At 40.1% G+C, this 17,977-nt stretch overlaps 1 protein-coding gene across 3 annotated transcripts; it reads right to left on the bottom strand.

Moving 5' to 3' along the window:
- Nucleotides 1-334: 334 nt before the first annotated feature.
- Nucleotides 335-10,417, bottom strand: LOC139376195 (GATA-binding factor 6-B-like). 3 transcript variants are annotated; one of them, XM_071118484.1, is made up of 7 exons: nucleotides 10,263-10,417; nucleotides 8,440-9,402; nucleotides 7,055-7,221; nucleotides 6,252-6,377; nucleotides 5,875-5,962; nucleotides 5,644-5,732; nucleotides 335-3,868 (listed from the first exon to the last, which is right to left on the bottom strand). In XM_071118484.1, exons 2-7 carry the CDS (start codon nucleotides 9,344-9,346, stop codon nucleotides 3,698-3,700), a joined length of 1,548 nt encoding a protein of 515 aa, XP_070974585.1. In that variant the 5' UTR covers nucleotides 9,347-9,402; nucleotides 10,263-10,417; the 3' UTR covers nucleotides 335-3,697. The 3 variants fall into 3 exon arrangements, with proteins under 3 accessions (XP_070974585.1, XP_070974587.1, XP_070974586.1); XM_071118486.1 differs by having other exon boundaries at nucleotides 10,267-10,371; XM_071118485.1 differs by having other exon boundaries at nucleotides 9,691-10,277.
- Nucleotides 10,418-17,977: the final 7,560 nt, after the last annotated feature.

The raw sequence follows: 17,977 nt of genomic DNA, 5'->3' as shown, positions 1-17,977 counted from the left end.
CCTGTGTTTTATATATATATTTCCACGCTGCGAGGTTGGAATAATACTGTGAAATTGTGAAAAGGATGATAAGAGCTGTTTGATGAGACCGGCTGAAATGACAGCCTGAAATATCAGCCTGTTTTGGTCGGAGGGAGTTTTGGCCTGCCAATTAGTTAAAAGACCAATAAGGACGACAACTCCCACTCAGACTACCACACCACAGTCCTAGTAAAACATTTCCTTGAGAAATTGCTCTTTTATAAGTTTGTTTCTTGTTGAAAATGTCAATTTAAAAAACAATCATACTAGAGTATTCAATTGTTACCCAGAAATGATTTGATATTGAGATCAATTCAAGCTGCTTTGTACCTTTTAATATGGATGATGCATAACTGCAACCCCTCAGGCAAAGACTGGAGGGAAATTAAGCCTGGAGACACTTGCCAACTCCTTGGGCATGTGCTATAGAGGAATAAAATACAAAAGATCCAAAAGTGAAAAATAAAGTTGTTGAAAATATTGAACTGGTGACATTATCAAAATAATGGATTATAATAACGTTTTTCCTACACTGGTCTGCTCAAAACTAGTATCATGCAAGGGGACAGGTAGTACAAAACAATTGCCATTTTCTTATAATAAAAGTGAAACAACATTTAAATAACTTTTATCTCTAAATGATGTATCTGGTTGCTGTGCAGTGCAATTTTGAACATAGCTACGCTGACACTCAATAAACTCTCCAACATCAATATGTCAAAATTGCAGCCAGATAACCTAAAGCTCAGGCATAAATCTAACCATCTCTAAAATGTCCGTGTCTACCTATGGTATAATTTACAAGCTATATTCACTTAAATATATTTCACACTGTGACAGGCACAATACACTTGATTTAACACACATTGAAAACACTGATAAAACCATTGTAGTGATTGCATATCATGGCGTAAAGAAGCTATTGTTGTTGTGTGTAAGAGGAAAGGCTCATTTTAATACAGAATGAGAAAACAACTAGACCAACACTGTCTGGAAATTCAAAACCCTCGGGGATCCATTGCAGCTTCTCATAACATATTTCCCTTGAAGGTACCATCTTAAACATGTACAAACTGTAATACACAGTTTTAATAAACGTTTTGATAACGTTTGGTTTATTATTCCAGCATGAAGTAATATAGTGGAAATCTTCATACAAGTTCAATTTTTTTTTAAACATGGAAAGTAGACTAAGGCGATTTATATTTCAGAACATCCGTAGGCTACTAGCTTTTTTCGAACCTCCCTGAATCATGAGGTGGAAGAATTTAAGTGAGGAATACCACTGCCAATTTATTTAATGCCAATATAACAACAAATGTCTAAATATTATTCAAATATAAGGGGTTATTTAATATCCCAATTTCAAAATGGTTATATGTACCTTCATAGCAATTGGCTAGATGGAGCTAAAACTCTTGCTGCAAACTCTGGCACATACCACAAAAACACTGAGATACAACGACACACCAACAACGTGTAGATTTCCTTAAAATATTCTAAGATGGGCAATTATTCCAAAATTCACATATCAACAGAACAATTTATTTCAAATATTGAAATAATATCATTTAAAACTGTATCAAGGATAAAAACAGCCAACCAAAGAAATACAAATATCCAAACAAAAAAAATAGGAAAAACAATGTTATTAATAAACATGATATTTCAAAAAAATAAATAAGTCCAGAAAAAAAACTATTACCAGGCCCTGTTTCAGCTGAACGACCCTGATGGTGAAACTGAAATGCATTTTAAAACGGCAGTTTCACAATGACCTTCAGATTCATTCCACCGAAAATTGACATTCCCCAGAGAACGAGAGGAATTTGTCTGGCCCTAAAATGGATCCACCGAGAGTTCTACTGAGCGAGGCGCCATTCACACCCCTGCTGGAGGAGAGGGAGACATACAGTATGATCTGTGTATTGAATGGGAAAGTCATATTTCCACTTCAAAAGTTGAAAGTCAGGAATATGTACTGTAGAGCTTTTGACATATTTTGAGTAAAAATACAAGGGCGCGTTTGTATTCCACTTTTTGTTGCGTGTTGAGTCAAACCAAAATCAACAGTGATTTGTCATATAAGATCATTATGTCTTGAAACCAGTGAAAGGTTGTTTTCTACCTACATGTGAATATTTTCACGTCACTGAAACATAATTCTTGGCATAAATCACACGTTTAAGATTATTCTCAATTGAAGCTACAGTTTCATCACCGTGTGTAAATGTGTAACATTTTACTCATTGACTCATTTTGTTTTATGACAGTCTACAGTTGGTTGTAGGAACAGCCATTAATTACTCTTTAATCAACCAAAAACGTATTAGGGGCAATTTATCAATTCCGCATATGTTTGTCCATATAGCAACATTACAGTATTTTATGTTGACCTTATTTAGCCTTTTCATTTCATTTTTGTCAAATTTTATATAAACATCAAATGCATGTATACATGTATACTGTTTCTACCAGTTAGGTAGTCTTTGTTGCAGCCAGATAATATTGCAGCAGTCTTCTTTTGCAGTTTTGTATTGTAACAAAAATATGCATCTATAAAACAATTGTGGGTGCCATTCATTCAAACAGTACTTAGCTGTTGTACACGTGTCAAAGATTTTGCGGACATGTTCTCTCTTTTATATCCTCGCCTAAAAAAAAACACTTCTACCAATTTCTTAAAAAAATAGTACCATAAAGTGAACAGCATTTTAATTTAATCTGTAGGATTTAATTATTTGCGAATTGAGTTAATCATTCCAAACAAAAACTGACCAACATAGGATGTCGCAGTCTTTGATACCCTGTTTAAAACCAAGAGTTTCAGTCAGATACAGTAAGAGCTATCAGTGGAAAAACGTGCAGATTTACGATCACTGTTAACAACTACTAACTCAACAAGAGAGAAGGAAATACAAAAGTATATTAAAAAACGAAGATATAAGATTTTTTTGTTGTTTCAGTTCTACTCTATGTCCATATCTTTATTTAACAATCATAGTCATATTTTCAACAATGGAAGATTAATAAATACTTTCTCTTGATTCAGGAAGGTTGCCTTGGTAACTTGATAGCTTGATTCCAGTTGCAAAAAAAATGATAATCAAAATGTCCTCTGTATGCATGGTTGCGCTTTTCTTAAGCACTAATATCCAATTAACCACCTTTGTCTTGAGTGGGGGAATCCATAAAATTATGTACAGGTTTCTTCATTTCAGACATTTTATCCACCTCCATAGCTGAGCGAGAGAGCGAGAGGAGAGGAGAGGAGAGGAGAGGAGAGGAGAGGAGAGAGAGAGAGAGAGAGAGCAGGAGAGGAGAGAGAGAGAGAGAGAGAGAGAACAGCAGGTCGGTCCGGAACACATCCGAACTGCAGTGTCAAAAATGCATCAACAGGCCTCCTCTCACATATTTCCCTTGCTGTTAAGGCACTCAGGTTTTCTCATATAATTCTGGAAATCAATCCCAAATATTCCACAGACGTTTCAAACTTGCATGAGCGTGGCGGGAGGGGGGGGGGGGGGGGGTGTCTCTGTCCAACTGTTGTTAGCTGGGAAGTAGGAAACAGACCCAGAACCATCAAGGCACAGAATATTTCCACCACACAGCAGCAGGACATCCAGAGAGAGAGAGAGAGAGAATAGTGTGGTGGGTTCCATCCCCAGCTCGTGACTCAGGCAAGAGCCATGGGGCACCAGGACTCTCCCCTGACGGAGCCGGCTATGTCTGGAGACTGGGTGAGGCCCACGCTGGTGTAGAGACTATCCTGGCCTGGGTACTTCACGACGGCAGAGCCATCAGAGCCTGAGCCATCCGCTGGTCCACTCAGGACAGAGGACTGGACCTGGAATAGGACAGAGAAATGTTAGTCACAGATTCAAAATAAATGACTGGGTCTTTCCATAAAATAAGTGCATTTTTGCATCCCTTCCCATTTTTACTAGAAATTGTGAACCAATATTGAATTTTAAAAGCCTGGTGAGCTGGTTTGACTATTTTTGGCAATTTTCTGGTGTTTTGTGGTCGAAAACTGATCGGTTGGAGCATAACACATCCACCTTCTTAAGCATAGATAGACAAGCTAGAAATGTTTTAGCACATTTTGTTTACTTTTTTAAAGCTTGAAATCAATTGCTGCTCCCTGTTGCACACAACAAGCTTCCATTCCTCCTGTCACAAGGGGATTTAAGGCTGATTTAAGATGAAATCGTCAACCATGTTATGTCAACCCTGTTACTTTATTTGCCACTTAATAGGCACTCACCATAGTATGTTTTTATATAAAATCTTGAGACGGGAAAATGTATTTTTTATGAAGTTGAAAATGTGCTCTTAATAACAGAATGTGAAAATAAGGCGAATTCAAACTTTTTTGGGCCAAATTACATTTCTTAAAAGGCACGGAATCAGTGGAACGACCCTACTATTCTCCATTGGTTTTCTATAGTCACAGCCAGTGCTTCCAGAAGCCTATCAATGATAAATCTTCATTTGTAACTGCTAAAATGGATATACACTGAGTGTACAAAACATTAAGAACACCTTCCTGATCTTGAGTTTTGCCCTCAGAGCAGTCTCAATGAGTGGTGGATCACTCTTGATACACACGGGAAACTGTTGCGTGGGGAAAAACAAGCAAAGTTGCAGTTCGTGAACCAAACCGGTGCGCCCGGCACCTACTACCATACCCCATTCAAAGGCACTTACATCTTTTGTCTTGCCCATTTACCCTCTGAATGGCACACATACACAACCCATGTCTCAGTTGTCTCAAGGCTTAAAAATCATTCTTTAGAGAACAAGTGACACATCAGCTTTCGCCTGGTGAGTCTGTCATGCAAAGAACAGGTGTTCATAATGTTTTGTACACTCAGTGTATAGGCCTATATGCAGTGAATCTCCACATTATTATAGCAAACCGGCCCATTTATCAAATGATAGGAACAGACAAATGTCATGAATAAAATGTACTTTAAATAGCCCTGTAATATTGTTTCATTTGGAACAAATCGGAGACTATGTTTTAGGACAAAATTCCGAAGAGCATCATCTCTGAGAAATGCAGACCACTTCCCAGAACCCATTACAGACAGCCTTTAAATACCCCTGAAGACACCAGATACAGTAGGCTACATCCCACATACCGTATGACTCAATACTTTTGAATCCAGTATTATCAGGCCAATATTATTGCTATCACGAACATATAAGATGAAAGTGTATTATTAGCCTGCCTGCTCCTACATTTGTCAACAGTATTCATTCAAAAGAATACCAATTAGTGCAATAAATAAAACGATAAAATCCTATTTCATATATATTTATATATATATATATATATTTATATATATATATATATTTTTTTTTAAGTAAAAGTGGGTCTATCCTACCAAAACCGTGGACTTATATTTGACGCTAATTGAAATGTGTTGGAAGAATTCAGCCGTGCATAATTTGTTACACAAGACATATCCGAGGAGGGGACAACAGTAGAATCTCAATAGCAAACGACCTTGAGTCCGTTTTTATAACACACGCGGCCTATCCCGCACCTGAATATTCGTTTTCTTTTTGAATACGCTATATCAAAATATGGATCGTTCGTATTAACCCTGGCACCTGCGTGTTGGGAGAGCTGTTCTTCGAGCAGTCTTCAGAGTTGGAAGAAGACGTCGACGTCGGAGTCATGGCGACTGAATTACTATTTCCTGTGGTAAAATGATTTAAAAAGTATATATATATAAAGAGAACCATACAAGTGAAGCATTTCAATTATACAACAGAGAGAGAGAGAGAGAGAGAGAGAGAGAGAGAGAGAGAGAGAGAGAGAGAGAGGAGGGATCTGCTTACCAGAGGATCCCTTGGTTTTGTTCAAAGTTTTAGGTTTTCTTTTCCTCGTCTGAATTCCCTCTTTCTTCATGGCGAGCGGCCGAGGTACCTGCAAAAATAACGACTACATTAGTCTGTCATGTTTTTTGATTACACGTTTTGTCAATGTATGAAAATATGTACATTGTCCTTTAAATATAAACTTTATTATTATTAATAATAATGATTTATTAGACACACTGAATGCACTGATCCCGTTTAATATTGTTCTCCATAGTCATTGAAACAATTACGCACGGCAATTAGGCACGTGTCAGTTACAATGTGCTCTGCATTTGTCGAACATGAAGTTAATAAAAAGGGGTAACTTGTGACATAATGTAAAGATTGTGTCTTACTCCATGTAATTTTGTGTAGAGCCCACATGCGTTGCAGACCGGTTCTCCTTCTGCGTTTCTGCGCCACAAGGTGGTTGTGCTCGTCTGACAGTTGGCGCATGAGAGGCCGATTCGCCGGGATGATGACTGGGAAAAGGCAATACATAAACAACGATAAACACACTGGAACATAAAGATATGAAGCTACGATTAAGCAAAGGTGAGCGCGTGCTGTAAACGTGAAATGGAGAGATGTCTGAGCCCGCGGCTACCTGACTAATGGAATCTTTGGCTGTGATCCAAGCACTTTAATTCATCATTGGATATGAAGGGCATGGATTCTCCTCTCTTATGACTTATGACTCTCTTTCTGTTATCTGCACTAATTTCCGAACAATAATATTGGTCATATTCATGTCATCCATTTAACTGGCAGTTGCGTTCAGCTTATTACCATGAATTTCATTGTCAGGGAGTTCGTGGAAAAAGGGCATCAGTCGTTTGTTAGTGTGCGTAATAACTGCGTAATGGCGCCAGGAGAATGTGTGTCTGAAACGTTTTTTTCCCCCCGTCACGTAGCCTCTGTACACTTGTTGACCCTGACTAAATTACCGATATGACAGCCAGAATGACCTTGTTAATATATGAACGCTGGCTAAATTGAGGGTGCAATAAAATGGTCTACCGTTTAAGCGATTTTTTTGTCCCAAAAAAAATCACTATAAGGAGTATAGAGATCTGAGGTGATAACCTTAAGCCATTGCTTTAAATAAATAGACACGAAATTGAGTGGTTAAGTAGTCCCCTGGGCGTGTTCAGCTTACCATCCGCTTCTGTGGTTTAATTAATGGCCGACTGAGTCCATTCATTTTGCTGTACAGGCCGCAGGCGTTGCAGAGAAAGTGGCCCGTGCCATCGCGTCTCCAGAGCGGCGTTGAGATGGAGCCGCAGTTGACGCATTCCCTGCTCTCTCCCAGGTCGTCGAGAATATCTGCGGGAAACAGATAGGCAATACACCAATCACTTACATGACACTTCAGAGAGGTGCTTGGGCATTAAAAGAGCCATGATTTTTCTTAGGCTTAATTGAGCACCTGCCTTGAAATATGTTATTGTACATTGTACATTTTTAAGTAAAAAAATAATATTATTCACCATTATTTTCAAAATTAGGTATATTCTAGGCATATGTGATAGCAAATTAAGATTATACATTCAATACACAAGGAGATTGCACTTTTGACTGTACTTTAGCTATTTTATCTATGTCTAATGCATTACGTTACTTTAAGAAACTCACAATGTTTCCATACTAGTTTTATATGTGCAGTCAGAGGGTGTAATCAACAATGTATTTATTTGAGTTACACCAATACAAATATCAACATACGATAGGTTTAGAAGTCGTTATAAAACATTTGATATCAGGGATAGGCCTAAACTTTAACTTAGAAAAAAGGTTTCGGGTAGAACCAAAAAGTGTTATATTGCTTGCTTCATTTATGGCACCCCTAAAGGTTATATATAGAACCATTTTGTAGAGTTCTTTGATCAGAACCCCATCAGAACCCCAGGGGTTTTTCACTGAACCAAAATTGGGATTCTACCAACCTTTGGGGTTGCCATATATGAAGCAAGTATAGAACCCTTTTTGATTCTATCCAGAACCTTTTTTTCTAAGAGTGCAGGGCTCCGGAGTGGCGCAGCGGTCTAAGGCACTCCATTTCAGTATAAGAGGCGACACTACAGACACCGTGGTTTGAATCCAGGCTGTATCACAACCGGCCTTCATTGTGAGTCCCATAGGGCGGCGCACAATTGGCCTAGCGTCATCCGGGTTTGGCCGGTGTAGGCAGTCATTGTAAATACGAATTTGTTCTCAACTGACTTACCTAGTTAAATAAATAAAAAAATATAGCCTAATTAACTTGCTATTCTAAAATTGAACATATTTACCATGTCTTACCATTACTATAAAACATGTATTTTAGCTCCGATAATTTCCTTAACAAAATTGAATTAGAATTGATTGGGGCCCATTAGACCTAAACACTTGTAATCGTAAATTATCATCACATTGTTTCACCCATGCCCTTGTTGCTTATGCGTTAAACCGCTATTCGATAGATGGAGAACTAAAGTTCTCACATAATGGAAGTCCACATCATTAATCAGCTTTCTTCGACACTTTTGAGAATAGTAAGCCTACCTCCATTGGGTCCTCGAATCGTCAAGGGCGCACCTCTGCTTTGCAAAGTGTGCAACATGGTGTTATCGAATGGTCCTCCAGGCCAAGGCGAGGACAACTGGGATAGCTGCGGTCCAACATACGGGGAGTAGGGACTGGCGTAGGATCCACCGAGGGGCCGCGGGAGACCGTACTGGTCTCGACTGCCCACATTCAGCGGGTTACTGTAGCCGTTATCCCTGGACGCTACGTTGTTCATTGGCGGGCTTGGAGGGTAATGGAAACGGTTGGAGGTATGAGGACTCCCGGTGCTGTAGGAGGGACTCTCCGGAGTAGACTGCGACCAGACTGAATGGCTTGTGACCGCATGACTAGGCTGTGCCGACCCGCTGGCTTGCAAATAAGGGAGGCTGGATATCATGGGTCCCACCCGGGAGCTCGGTACATACACTGGAGAGTTGGGGTTGGAGTGCATATAGCCCCCAGAGGGCGAGTCGTACCCCGCCTGGCTCTGGTGGGCCGCCGCGATGGCTAGTGTTTGATACATGTCGCTGGGGTCGACGATAAGGCCCCCCTTGTGGTGCGGGTGCGCTCCACTAGAGATGATTAGTTTGTTGCCCTGGTCTAAATCCGTGAACAGCGTGATGTCCTCTGTGGTGGGCAGGGCAGTGTTGTTGTTATGGTGTCCGTGTCCGAAGTGAACGTAGGAGTGTAGAGATGGTCTACCTGGCCCCTCGTCGCGCCGGTGTCCCACTAAGTCAAGTTGATCGATTGTCGGCGGTGACCTGAGTCCCTCCGAGTCGTGCGCGTGGCCGTGACTGTCCCTCCTGTCCTGACCGCCGTGTAAGTAGCTCTGTTCAGCCGGTGACCCTGGGCTGCTGGACACTTCTTGCTTGACCATGGACCAGCTGTTTTCGCCCAGGTCCATCCAGGATCACTTTCCATACACCGTAGGGCTAGAAAATCGTGAGGGTGTTGTCTGCCCTGGGAATGAAAGATAATATGTTATTATCAAGATCAAGTAGGCTAAAAGGGTATATCATATTGTGAATTGTTAACTTAAAACAGGTCCTTGGGCGTCAAGTAACTATTTCTGGTATCATAAAGGATCTATGAGATGAGGTAATCAAAATCGTATTACAATCTCAAATATTCTTCCCAAAGAATTGGCCCAAAGAGTTACATTTGAATGATCTTTCAAGCGATACTATTAATTTGCAAGAAACATGTAATCCCCAATGATAACAATATCATATCAATTCCATAGCTTACCCTCTGGGAAACTGCGTAATACAAACCCAACATAGCCCTTGATGTGGGGCTTGGTTTCATTTTGAAACGTATTCGCGTAATTTTGAGTACATGACACAAAATGATAGGCGAAAGGCTAGGTTACTTAGCACACAATACTCGATCCTCACTATTAAAACTATATGATGGTTATAGACTAATAGTTACGACGTGTTTGGCAATACCACCTAAGGTATTAATCCATTAGAAATGTAAGCACACCGCGCGCTCTGACCGGAGAAGTTGAATCCATCCGTGTCAAAACCTTGTCCTCCCCTCTCGAGATAGCCTCTTCATAATTACAAAAAAACCACACACCGTTACAGATAGGAACAAAATGCAATATATCTTTGGAGCAAAGTGATAACCGCTTGATAAGAAGCATAACAGATAAGACCCAAGAGGCAGGGTAATTGTGACAAACCAATACCCCAAATGATTTAGGTTCTGCGCAACTGGCACCCAGGAGCACGATCACTGAAACCAGATGTTTTACCAAGACTGGACTGAAACATAGAAGACAAAGAGGAGAGGAAGGATTATTCACCACACACCTACTCGTTCTGTGCCATCGGTCGCTCGTTGAAGTTTCCTATAGTGTCTGGGTCGTAGCTGGTCTCTGGGAAGATAGGAATGAAAGCGTTAGCCTACTGCGCGCTTGACGAGGTTTTTAGAGAGGAGGCGCTTCTCGAGGCTGCAGTTGGAATCTGAGGGCGTTCTCTGATTGGATTTCAGTTTAACAAACATATCAACTGGTTGAGGGTGCTAGCCTTTGAGAGACTTGATCATGTCTAAAATTACCCAAACTGTACATGCAATCAATTTAAAGTTTCACGGTAGGCTGACTTTTTGTTGTTGAAATAACATCGAAATTCATATTTCAGAGAAAATACATATACAGAGAAAAGCATGTTTTGGCATCGCACATTGGTTTACTCACAAAATAGTTAAGATATTCAAATAAATATGATATTACCTGAGTTTTATTTATAGCAAAAAGGGGGATTTTTCATAATTGACATCAAGCCTGGTTTAAACGGATATTGCGTACAAATTAGTTAGGTGTACAAACCACGACTATCATGATGAACATTAACCTATCAGAGGATCACAAATTATAGTAGGCCTATCATTATAGACATTAGACAAATTAAGTAGTCCCTATGCTAACATTCTTCAGAATGTGTTTACAAGTTCTGGCAAGCAATGCATTGTAATAATGTAAGATGTTACAGAACTATCGACAAAACTGTTGCTATCGAATATAGAGTTTAAAAAAATAATATTCAATTGAAAAACTTTTCAATTTACAAAGTGAAATATTTAATAGCCTATCAATTACACCATACTTAAAATAACTAACATTGAATGATAAAATCATTATAATTAGAAAGTAAAAGGCCCTAAAATACAATCTCGCTGAGAACAGCTGTTTTAAAATCGCCTCTTTTTGTTTATTTATTTGTTTATTCTCAATTTCGGCGTTATGTTAGGGAAGACCATTCACAGTTAGTTTATTTAAGTGAGCCCTTAAATTGATTAAATGGGGTCAGCCTCGGAAGCACAAACTCTCAGCACGTATCTGTTGTTGCAGAGAGGATTTACATTGAGTTGGAATATACATTGGCTCAGTGAAATTATCAAAAGTGACGAGTTGTCAATTAAACCATTCATTTACTACTAGTCTTCAGCACTCCTTCCAGACGTTAACAAATAGTCCCGTCGTTAGTCGACCTGGGAAGAATTCAACTGGTATTTCTTTCTATTTACATTTTGTCTGGATAACACTGTTAGGCGATACGCGTTTCAGGGTAAATTATAGGTCACCATTTCGTTGCACTGAAAGAGAGAGGATAGACACGAGCCATTGCAAAATGCTCTATCCTCTGTTTGACTCCTCTTGTAAAATGGGTTCAAACAATGGCCATTCTTCTTTTAATTTGGTCTTTGCATTCCTTTCACTTTTCGTTGCTTTGCAAAGGGTAAACCTAGGCAGCATTTTAGAAACGTTCTCTGAGAGGTGTAAGCAACTGCATACTTCTAAAATAGGTATCAGAACTATGACTATTGGTTTAACGCGCCATGAATTGGACGTGTCCTCGTGCGTAAAAGGGATAGCACTAACAGCTATCACCTAGGCTATTTTGATAAATCGTTGAGAGCAAAGCGAAAAAGTCAGAACATAGCTAATCAAATGCACGGTGGAACATGGAGTAAGCAGGCGCTACTGTCTCGGCTGGACATTGTGGGGCCGAGGCAGACAGTTATCAGGGAGGTGCGAGAATACATCATTTTACTGTCGGTTCCAATGCGACTTAACGAATGAGGTGTTTTCGCTGTGATGCCATGAAGTGTGTCTCTCAGATAGTTAGCCTACCTGTGACGAATCCCCACCCGCAAAGTGTCAGGACGCCACTCAGTCTCAGCCTCTATCTTCACACTATCCAGGGACGGACAGGCTCAGGCAGGGGCAGACCGGGAGAAGACTGTTTGAAATCAACAATAAATAGTCTATATCATTTGGAAATTAAAAAATAATAATTTACTGTCGCTGTGGAATAATTTAAGGTTTATTATAATGTAATGGCATTATTAGGCCTAGATGGGCCTACATTCGAATTACCTCGACTAGCTTATAATATGAATGTTATAATTATTCATAATAATAATAATAACAATATAATAATATATATTTGAAAATAATAGTAGTGGTAGTACTAGTAATGATAATAAAATGCTATTATTTTGTGATTAATTTCTTTATTGATTTTCAAGATGGCCGTATCTTCATTCGTATCTTAATAATGTGTGTCTGTTTCATTGCGTAATCGCCCTCAGGTGTCATTGCCTTATACTGTATGTACTGACATCATAATGATTATCTCCTACTACTCGTTTTCTGTTATATTGAAAGACAGAGTTTTCAATTTTTCCTATTTTGAGACATGAATGTTGTATGTGTGCCATTGAGAGGGTTAAGATATGTACGTTTCTTTGGACGGGGTATGGTAGTATGTGTGGGAAGCATTGAAGTCCAAATGGGCCAGCATCCCTATGGAATGTTTTCGACACCTGGTAGAGTCCATACCCAGACGAATTGAGGCTGTTCTGAGGGCAGAAGGGGGTGCAACTCAATATTAGGAAGGTGTTCCTAATGTTTTGTGTACTCGATAGGCCTATTCATGTGATGATACACGTATTATTATTATTGATTTGGCGTAATAAAAATATCAGTTAAAATCGTAAAATCAGATTTGATTGGTTTAATACAGACACAACACCTAACAAATGTATGCTATTCATGAATGGTGTTGAAGGCAAAAAGGAAGTCTGCTTTGTCTGTAGTGTAATAGAATAGTGTAATCAAAGGTGAGAGTTTATGATGAATTGGGAACAATCAGCGATTTGTAAATGAATGTCTACCTTGTAGCATTCAGACTTTTACTTAATTATTCACCTCAGTTCCGATTGCGTCTCAATAATTGATTAGATTAGGTGGAGATGTTTTCATGTGCTCGGAAATTGAACGAAAATGTTACCGTTAATGTTTTTATTTGATTAAATGTTTTATTGCAAATCTTATCCAATCCAATATCGTCGCCAAGACCGCTATGCGATCACATTTGAGATATCCTTTTAATATTACATTTGACAATATAGACCTTGAAATTATTATTATTGTTATTATTATTGCGCTATTACAACAATTATAATAACAACAATAAGATACACTTTTGTTTTATCCACTAGATAAATGTAATGCAGCATTTTATCATTACATTTTGAGTGTCCATTTAATCTCACAAACGGGTGATAAAAACAAGATAAAGATAAAGAATGGGATTTATCGTTGTAGGTACTCTCTCTCGAAATTACTGGACAATTTCTCGAGCATTTTTGGAGTTTAGACTCAGCTGGTAGTGAGATAATTCAGTCAAAGAAATGACACAGCTTTGTACAGAACACAGCACATGGCATCCATCAAGAGGATCCACATACAGTAGGATATATTTCGAGGTAATTTATGAATAGAAGATCATTTCAGAGCAGAATGCTATTTCATTGTTATTAAAGGAGAAAACCTAATGGTTTGATTAAATCCAAAGGACGCCACTAACGTCCGCTAATTATGGTTAACTCGAAAGGTCGCCGAGTCGAATCTCCTAGCGGACTGGGTGAACAATCTGTTGACTTGCAATGCACTTAACCCTAATTGCTCCTGTATGTCACTTTGTATAAGAGCGTCTTGGAAATGTAAAAATAGTGTAATGTCGTGACTCAATACAAATAAATAATTGTTCGACATATTTTCACGTTATGCTTTAGCGATACATACAATCTCATTTCAATTGCCATATTGAATATGGCTGATAATTTGTTGTTATTTAACTGACCCCTAAATACATCTAATGCATTGGGATAACGTTTAGAATGAATGACCTAAAATGGATATATCTAACCTTCCATGACACACATATACAGAGAGCATAGTATCCCACTTTCTTATTCGGATTCACAGTTAGTACAATTTGTTTATAGGTCGTCCGGCTCTTTGTACATAACTTGGACTTTGGGAGGAAGAGTTGTGATTTGTTCTGGATGTCAAATAAAACTCCGTGTCCCATTATGGAGGCTGTGGAAGTAATTTCCGGTATTTGATGGATCTCTTCACTGTGTCTGAAGCGTTTGGGGCTTAAAACAAATGAAATGCCCTATTTACACATGTTTGTTTTTATGGAAGGCAGGCACAGAGCAGTTAAGTTTTATGCCTGAGACTCTGTCTCTGTTTGTCCCTCTGTCTGTCTGTCTGTCTGTCTCTACCTTCCCACATGGCTGCATGGGCAGTGGCTCCCATAGAGGGTTAAGTCAAAATGAAACTGCATTAAAACAACAGTTAACTCTTAGGTCATAGCCATTTCCTGCAGTCAAATGACACAGTGACCTCATGGCTGGAATGATTATAACATTTTTAATAATATACTGAATAAACATGATTCAAATGTCTTTGTTATACACTACATGACCAAAAGTATGTGGAGACCTGCTCGTCGATCATCTCATTGAAACGGAGTTGGTCCCCCCTTAGCTGCTATAACAGCCTCCACCTCTTCTGGATGTTGGAACATTGCTGCGGGGAATTGCTTCCATTCAGCTACAAGAGCATTAGTGAGGTCGGGCACTGATGTTGGGCGATTAGGCCTGGCTCGCAGTCAGCGTTCCAATTCATCCCAAATGTGTTTGATCGGGTTGAGGGCAGGGCTCTGTGCAGGCCAGTCAAGTTCTTTCACACAGATCTCAACAAACCATTTCTGTATGAACTTCACTTTGTGCTCAGGGGCATTGTCATGCTGAAACAGGAAAGGGTCTTCCCCAAACTATTGGCACAAAGTTGGAAGCGCAGAATCGTCTAGAATGTCATTGTATGCTGTAGCGTTAAGATTTCCCTTCACTGGAACTAAGAGGTCTAGCCCGAAGCATGAAATAAAGCCCCAGACCATTATTTTTTACAGTTTTCTCTGTGCATTGGGCCAGGTAGCGTTCTACTGGCATCCGCCAAACCAAGATTTGTCCGACGGACTGCCAGATGGTGAAGCGTGATTCATCATTCCAGAGAACGCGTTTCCACTGCTCCAGAGTCCAATGGCGGCGAGCTTTACACCACTTCCCCCGAAGCTTGGCATGGTGATTTTAGGCTTGTAAAACCCCTTTCACGAATCTCCCAATAAATAGTTATTGTGCTGACATTGCCTCCAGAGGCAGTTTGGAACTCAGTAGTGAGTGTTGCAACCGAGGACAGACAATTTTTACGCATTATGCCCTTCAGCACCCAGTGGTCCCATTCTGTGAGCTTGTGTGGCCTACCACTTCGCGGCGGAGCCATAGTTGCTCCTAGACATTTCCACTTCACAATAACAGCACTTACAGTTGACCGGGGCAGCTCTAGCAGGGCCACAATTTTATGAACAGACTTGTTGGAAAGCTAGCACTGAGCTCTTCAGTAAGGCCCTTCTACTGCCAATGCTAGGCTATGAAGATTGCATGGCTGTGTGCTCGATTTTATACATCTGTCAGCAACGGGTGTGGATGAAATAGCCAAATCCACTAATTTGAAGGGGCGTCCACATACTTTTGTATATATAGTGTATTTAATTTCTTCTTTAATGTATATAAAATGTAATATTGGGATGCAAACTTGTGATTGAATACATTCAAACTCTATTATTTATTATTTTAAGCCTATAACCATGTGTGTGAGGTGTATACTTTTGTTTCAAAGTAGATTTGTTAAAGACTATCAAGAAACATTCTGCGTGACCCTGACTTAGCCCATTGCAGTAGAAGGTTCATTTAAAGTAAGAATTAGGTTTATCTTTAGCAGTGTGGTTAGGGATAGTTGTATGATAATATTTTAAAGAGAGAAACTGTTGGGTGACAACTGCCATGGGGGCTGCCCCAGTGGCTGATGGGATGTGGTGGGTGAGCGTCAGTCTGCTGTTTGGAGTGGTAGATGATTAAGCGAGGCAGGGCAGGTGTGTAAAAGCAACCTTTGTCGTTTGGACAGTGTGAACCATCCTTGCTGCTTTCCAAGGCTCGCCCACAAAAGGGAACGCCCTCACCTGCCCGATTACGAGTGTGTTTGTGTCTGTGTGTATGTGTGTATGTGTGTGTGTATGTGTGTGTATGTGTGTATGTGTGTGTGTATGTGTGTGTGTGTGTGTGTGTGTGTGTGTGTGTGTGTGTGTGTGTATGTGTGTATGTGTGTGTGTATGTGTGTGTGTGTATGTGTGTGTGTGTATGTGTGTGTGTGTATGTGTGTGTGTATGTGTGTGTGTGTGTGTGTGTGTGTTGGGGAGAGGCCAGGGGATTGGTGGCAAGCTAGCTATCCTAGCTGGCTAAAAAACTTCCCCGGAAGTGTTGTACAGCCACAGCCAGTCAGCTACACCCTAGCTGGTTCAAGTGACGAACCACTGTCTATGATCAACTACATTCCTCTCCATCTAAATGATGCTGAAATAGTTGAGAGTTTTTGATTAGCTTAGCGCTGCATTTATGATCCTAAGGGATTGGTGACTTCGCAAACTCGTAAAAAACACTAACATAAAAGTAGCATGTTGAATAGTATGGCTCAGTACTGGATAATTTGCAGCTATTCCAATTCATACTCATAAAAGCCTTGCATCAGACAATGAGGGCGACACCCAATCTTTAGTATTGTCTCCATACGTATCAGTCTATCATAGTGATGTCGTCACAGGTTGGTGATATGGGCTGCCTTTGACTCAGTTGCCTCTCATGTCTTGACCTTGGCTCTGTTTTCTAATTGTAGTGTAATAATAACGACACACAGGGTAGATAGGAGTTACAGAAGGGAACCAACTACTCCATGTGACACAATGTAGACAAGATTATGAGGCTCGGTATCTGTTTATGCAACCATATCAGGACCTCTAATGCCCAAATTAGTATGAGTAACTTCCAGATGTATACCCGATCATGTAACGCACGACAACTCAAAGGAGAAACACACTGAAGTTGCATTTTAGTTTACGTCTTCACTGTGATTTTGTCCGGTTTATACCAGCAGGAAAGAGGTCACAGAATTGGAATTAACCCAGGCCAAACCATTCTTTATGTCTCGTGGTCTAATGTGTCTTTACAAGCATTTCGCTACACCCGCAATTAGGTATGCTAAACACGTGCATGTGACAAATCAAATTTGCTTTGATCAAATTTGATTTGAAGGCCAAACCATTGTCCGTGACTTCTTTCTAAACCAGCGTTTCTTGGGTCACCCCAGTCTCGAGCCTAACTCAATACATTTGCATCTCCTCTCATTCTGACAGTGTACTGCTTTCTTACCTATCTCATAAACAAATAAGCGGTTAATTTTCCCGTGTAGCTGGTGGAGGGACATGGCATGACACACATAAGTAAATCTAGTCTGATTGACAATAAGTCTAATTTACAATACTTGACATGGTGAGGTTACTGAGGGCCAAATTGGGTCAATACGACATGCACATAACGCTCACATCAATCATGCATTTGTGTAGATGGGAGATTTACAATGATAGATAGTCATTTCAAGTTGCATGCACAAATTTGTCGCATTGGGAATTTATCGGGGAGCGTGGTCTGAATGGTGGCATACCGGCAGTGGCGGTTCTAGCTTGTAAGGCTCCCTGGGTGCCCCCCTCCCTTCAGCCCCCGCCCCTAGCGGCTGCCCGTGTCGCCTATACCTAAATCCGCCCCTGCATCCTGGCCCCTG

This window comes from Oncorhynchus clarkii, chromosome 20 (assembly GCF_045791955.1).
Source record: "Oncorhynchus clarkii lewisi isolate Uvic-CL-2024 chromosome 20, UVic_Ocla_1.0, whole genome shotgun sequence".
In the NCBI taxonomy this organism is placed as follows: Eukaryota; Metazoa; Chordata; class Actinopteri; order Salmoniformes; family Salmonidae; genus Oncorhynchus; species Oncorhynchus clarkii.
This window is presented reverse-complemented; position numbering and strand designations above follow the sequence as displayed.

Bases quoted from the DNA above. Each gene is read 5' to 3' on its own strand.
- LOC139376195 (XM_071118484.1), bottom strand. From the start codon at position 9,346: ATGGACCTGGGCGAAAACAGCTGGTCCATGGTCAAGCAAGAAGTGTCC. The intron at 6,378-7,054 runs GTAAGCTGAACA...GCCTTTTCCCAG, and splicing joins TTAAACCACAGAAGCGGATG to TCATCATCCCGGCGAATCGG. The intron at 5,963-6,251 runs GTAAGACACAAT...TTATTTTTGCAG, and splicing joins TCTACACAAAATTACATGGA to GTACCTCGGCCGCTCGCCAT.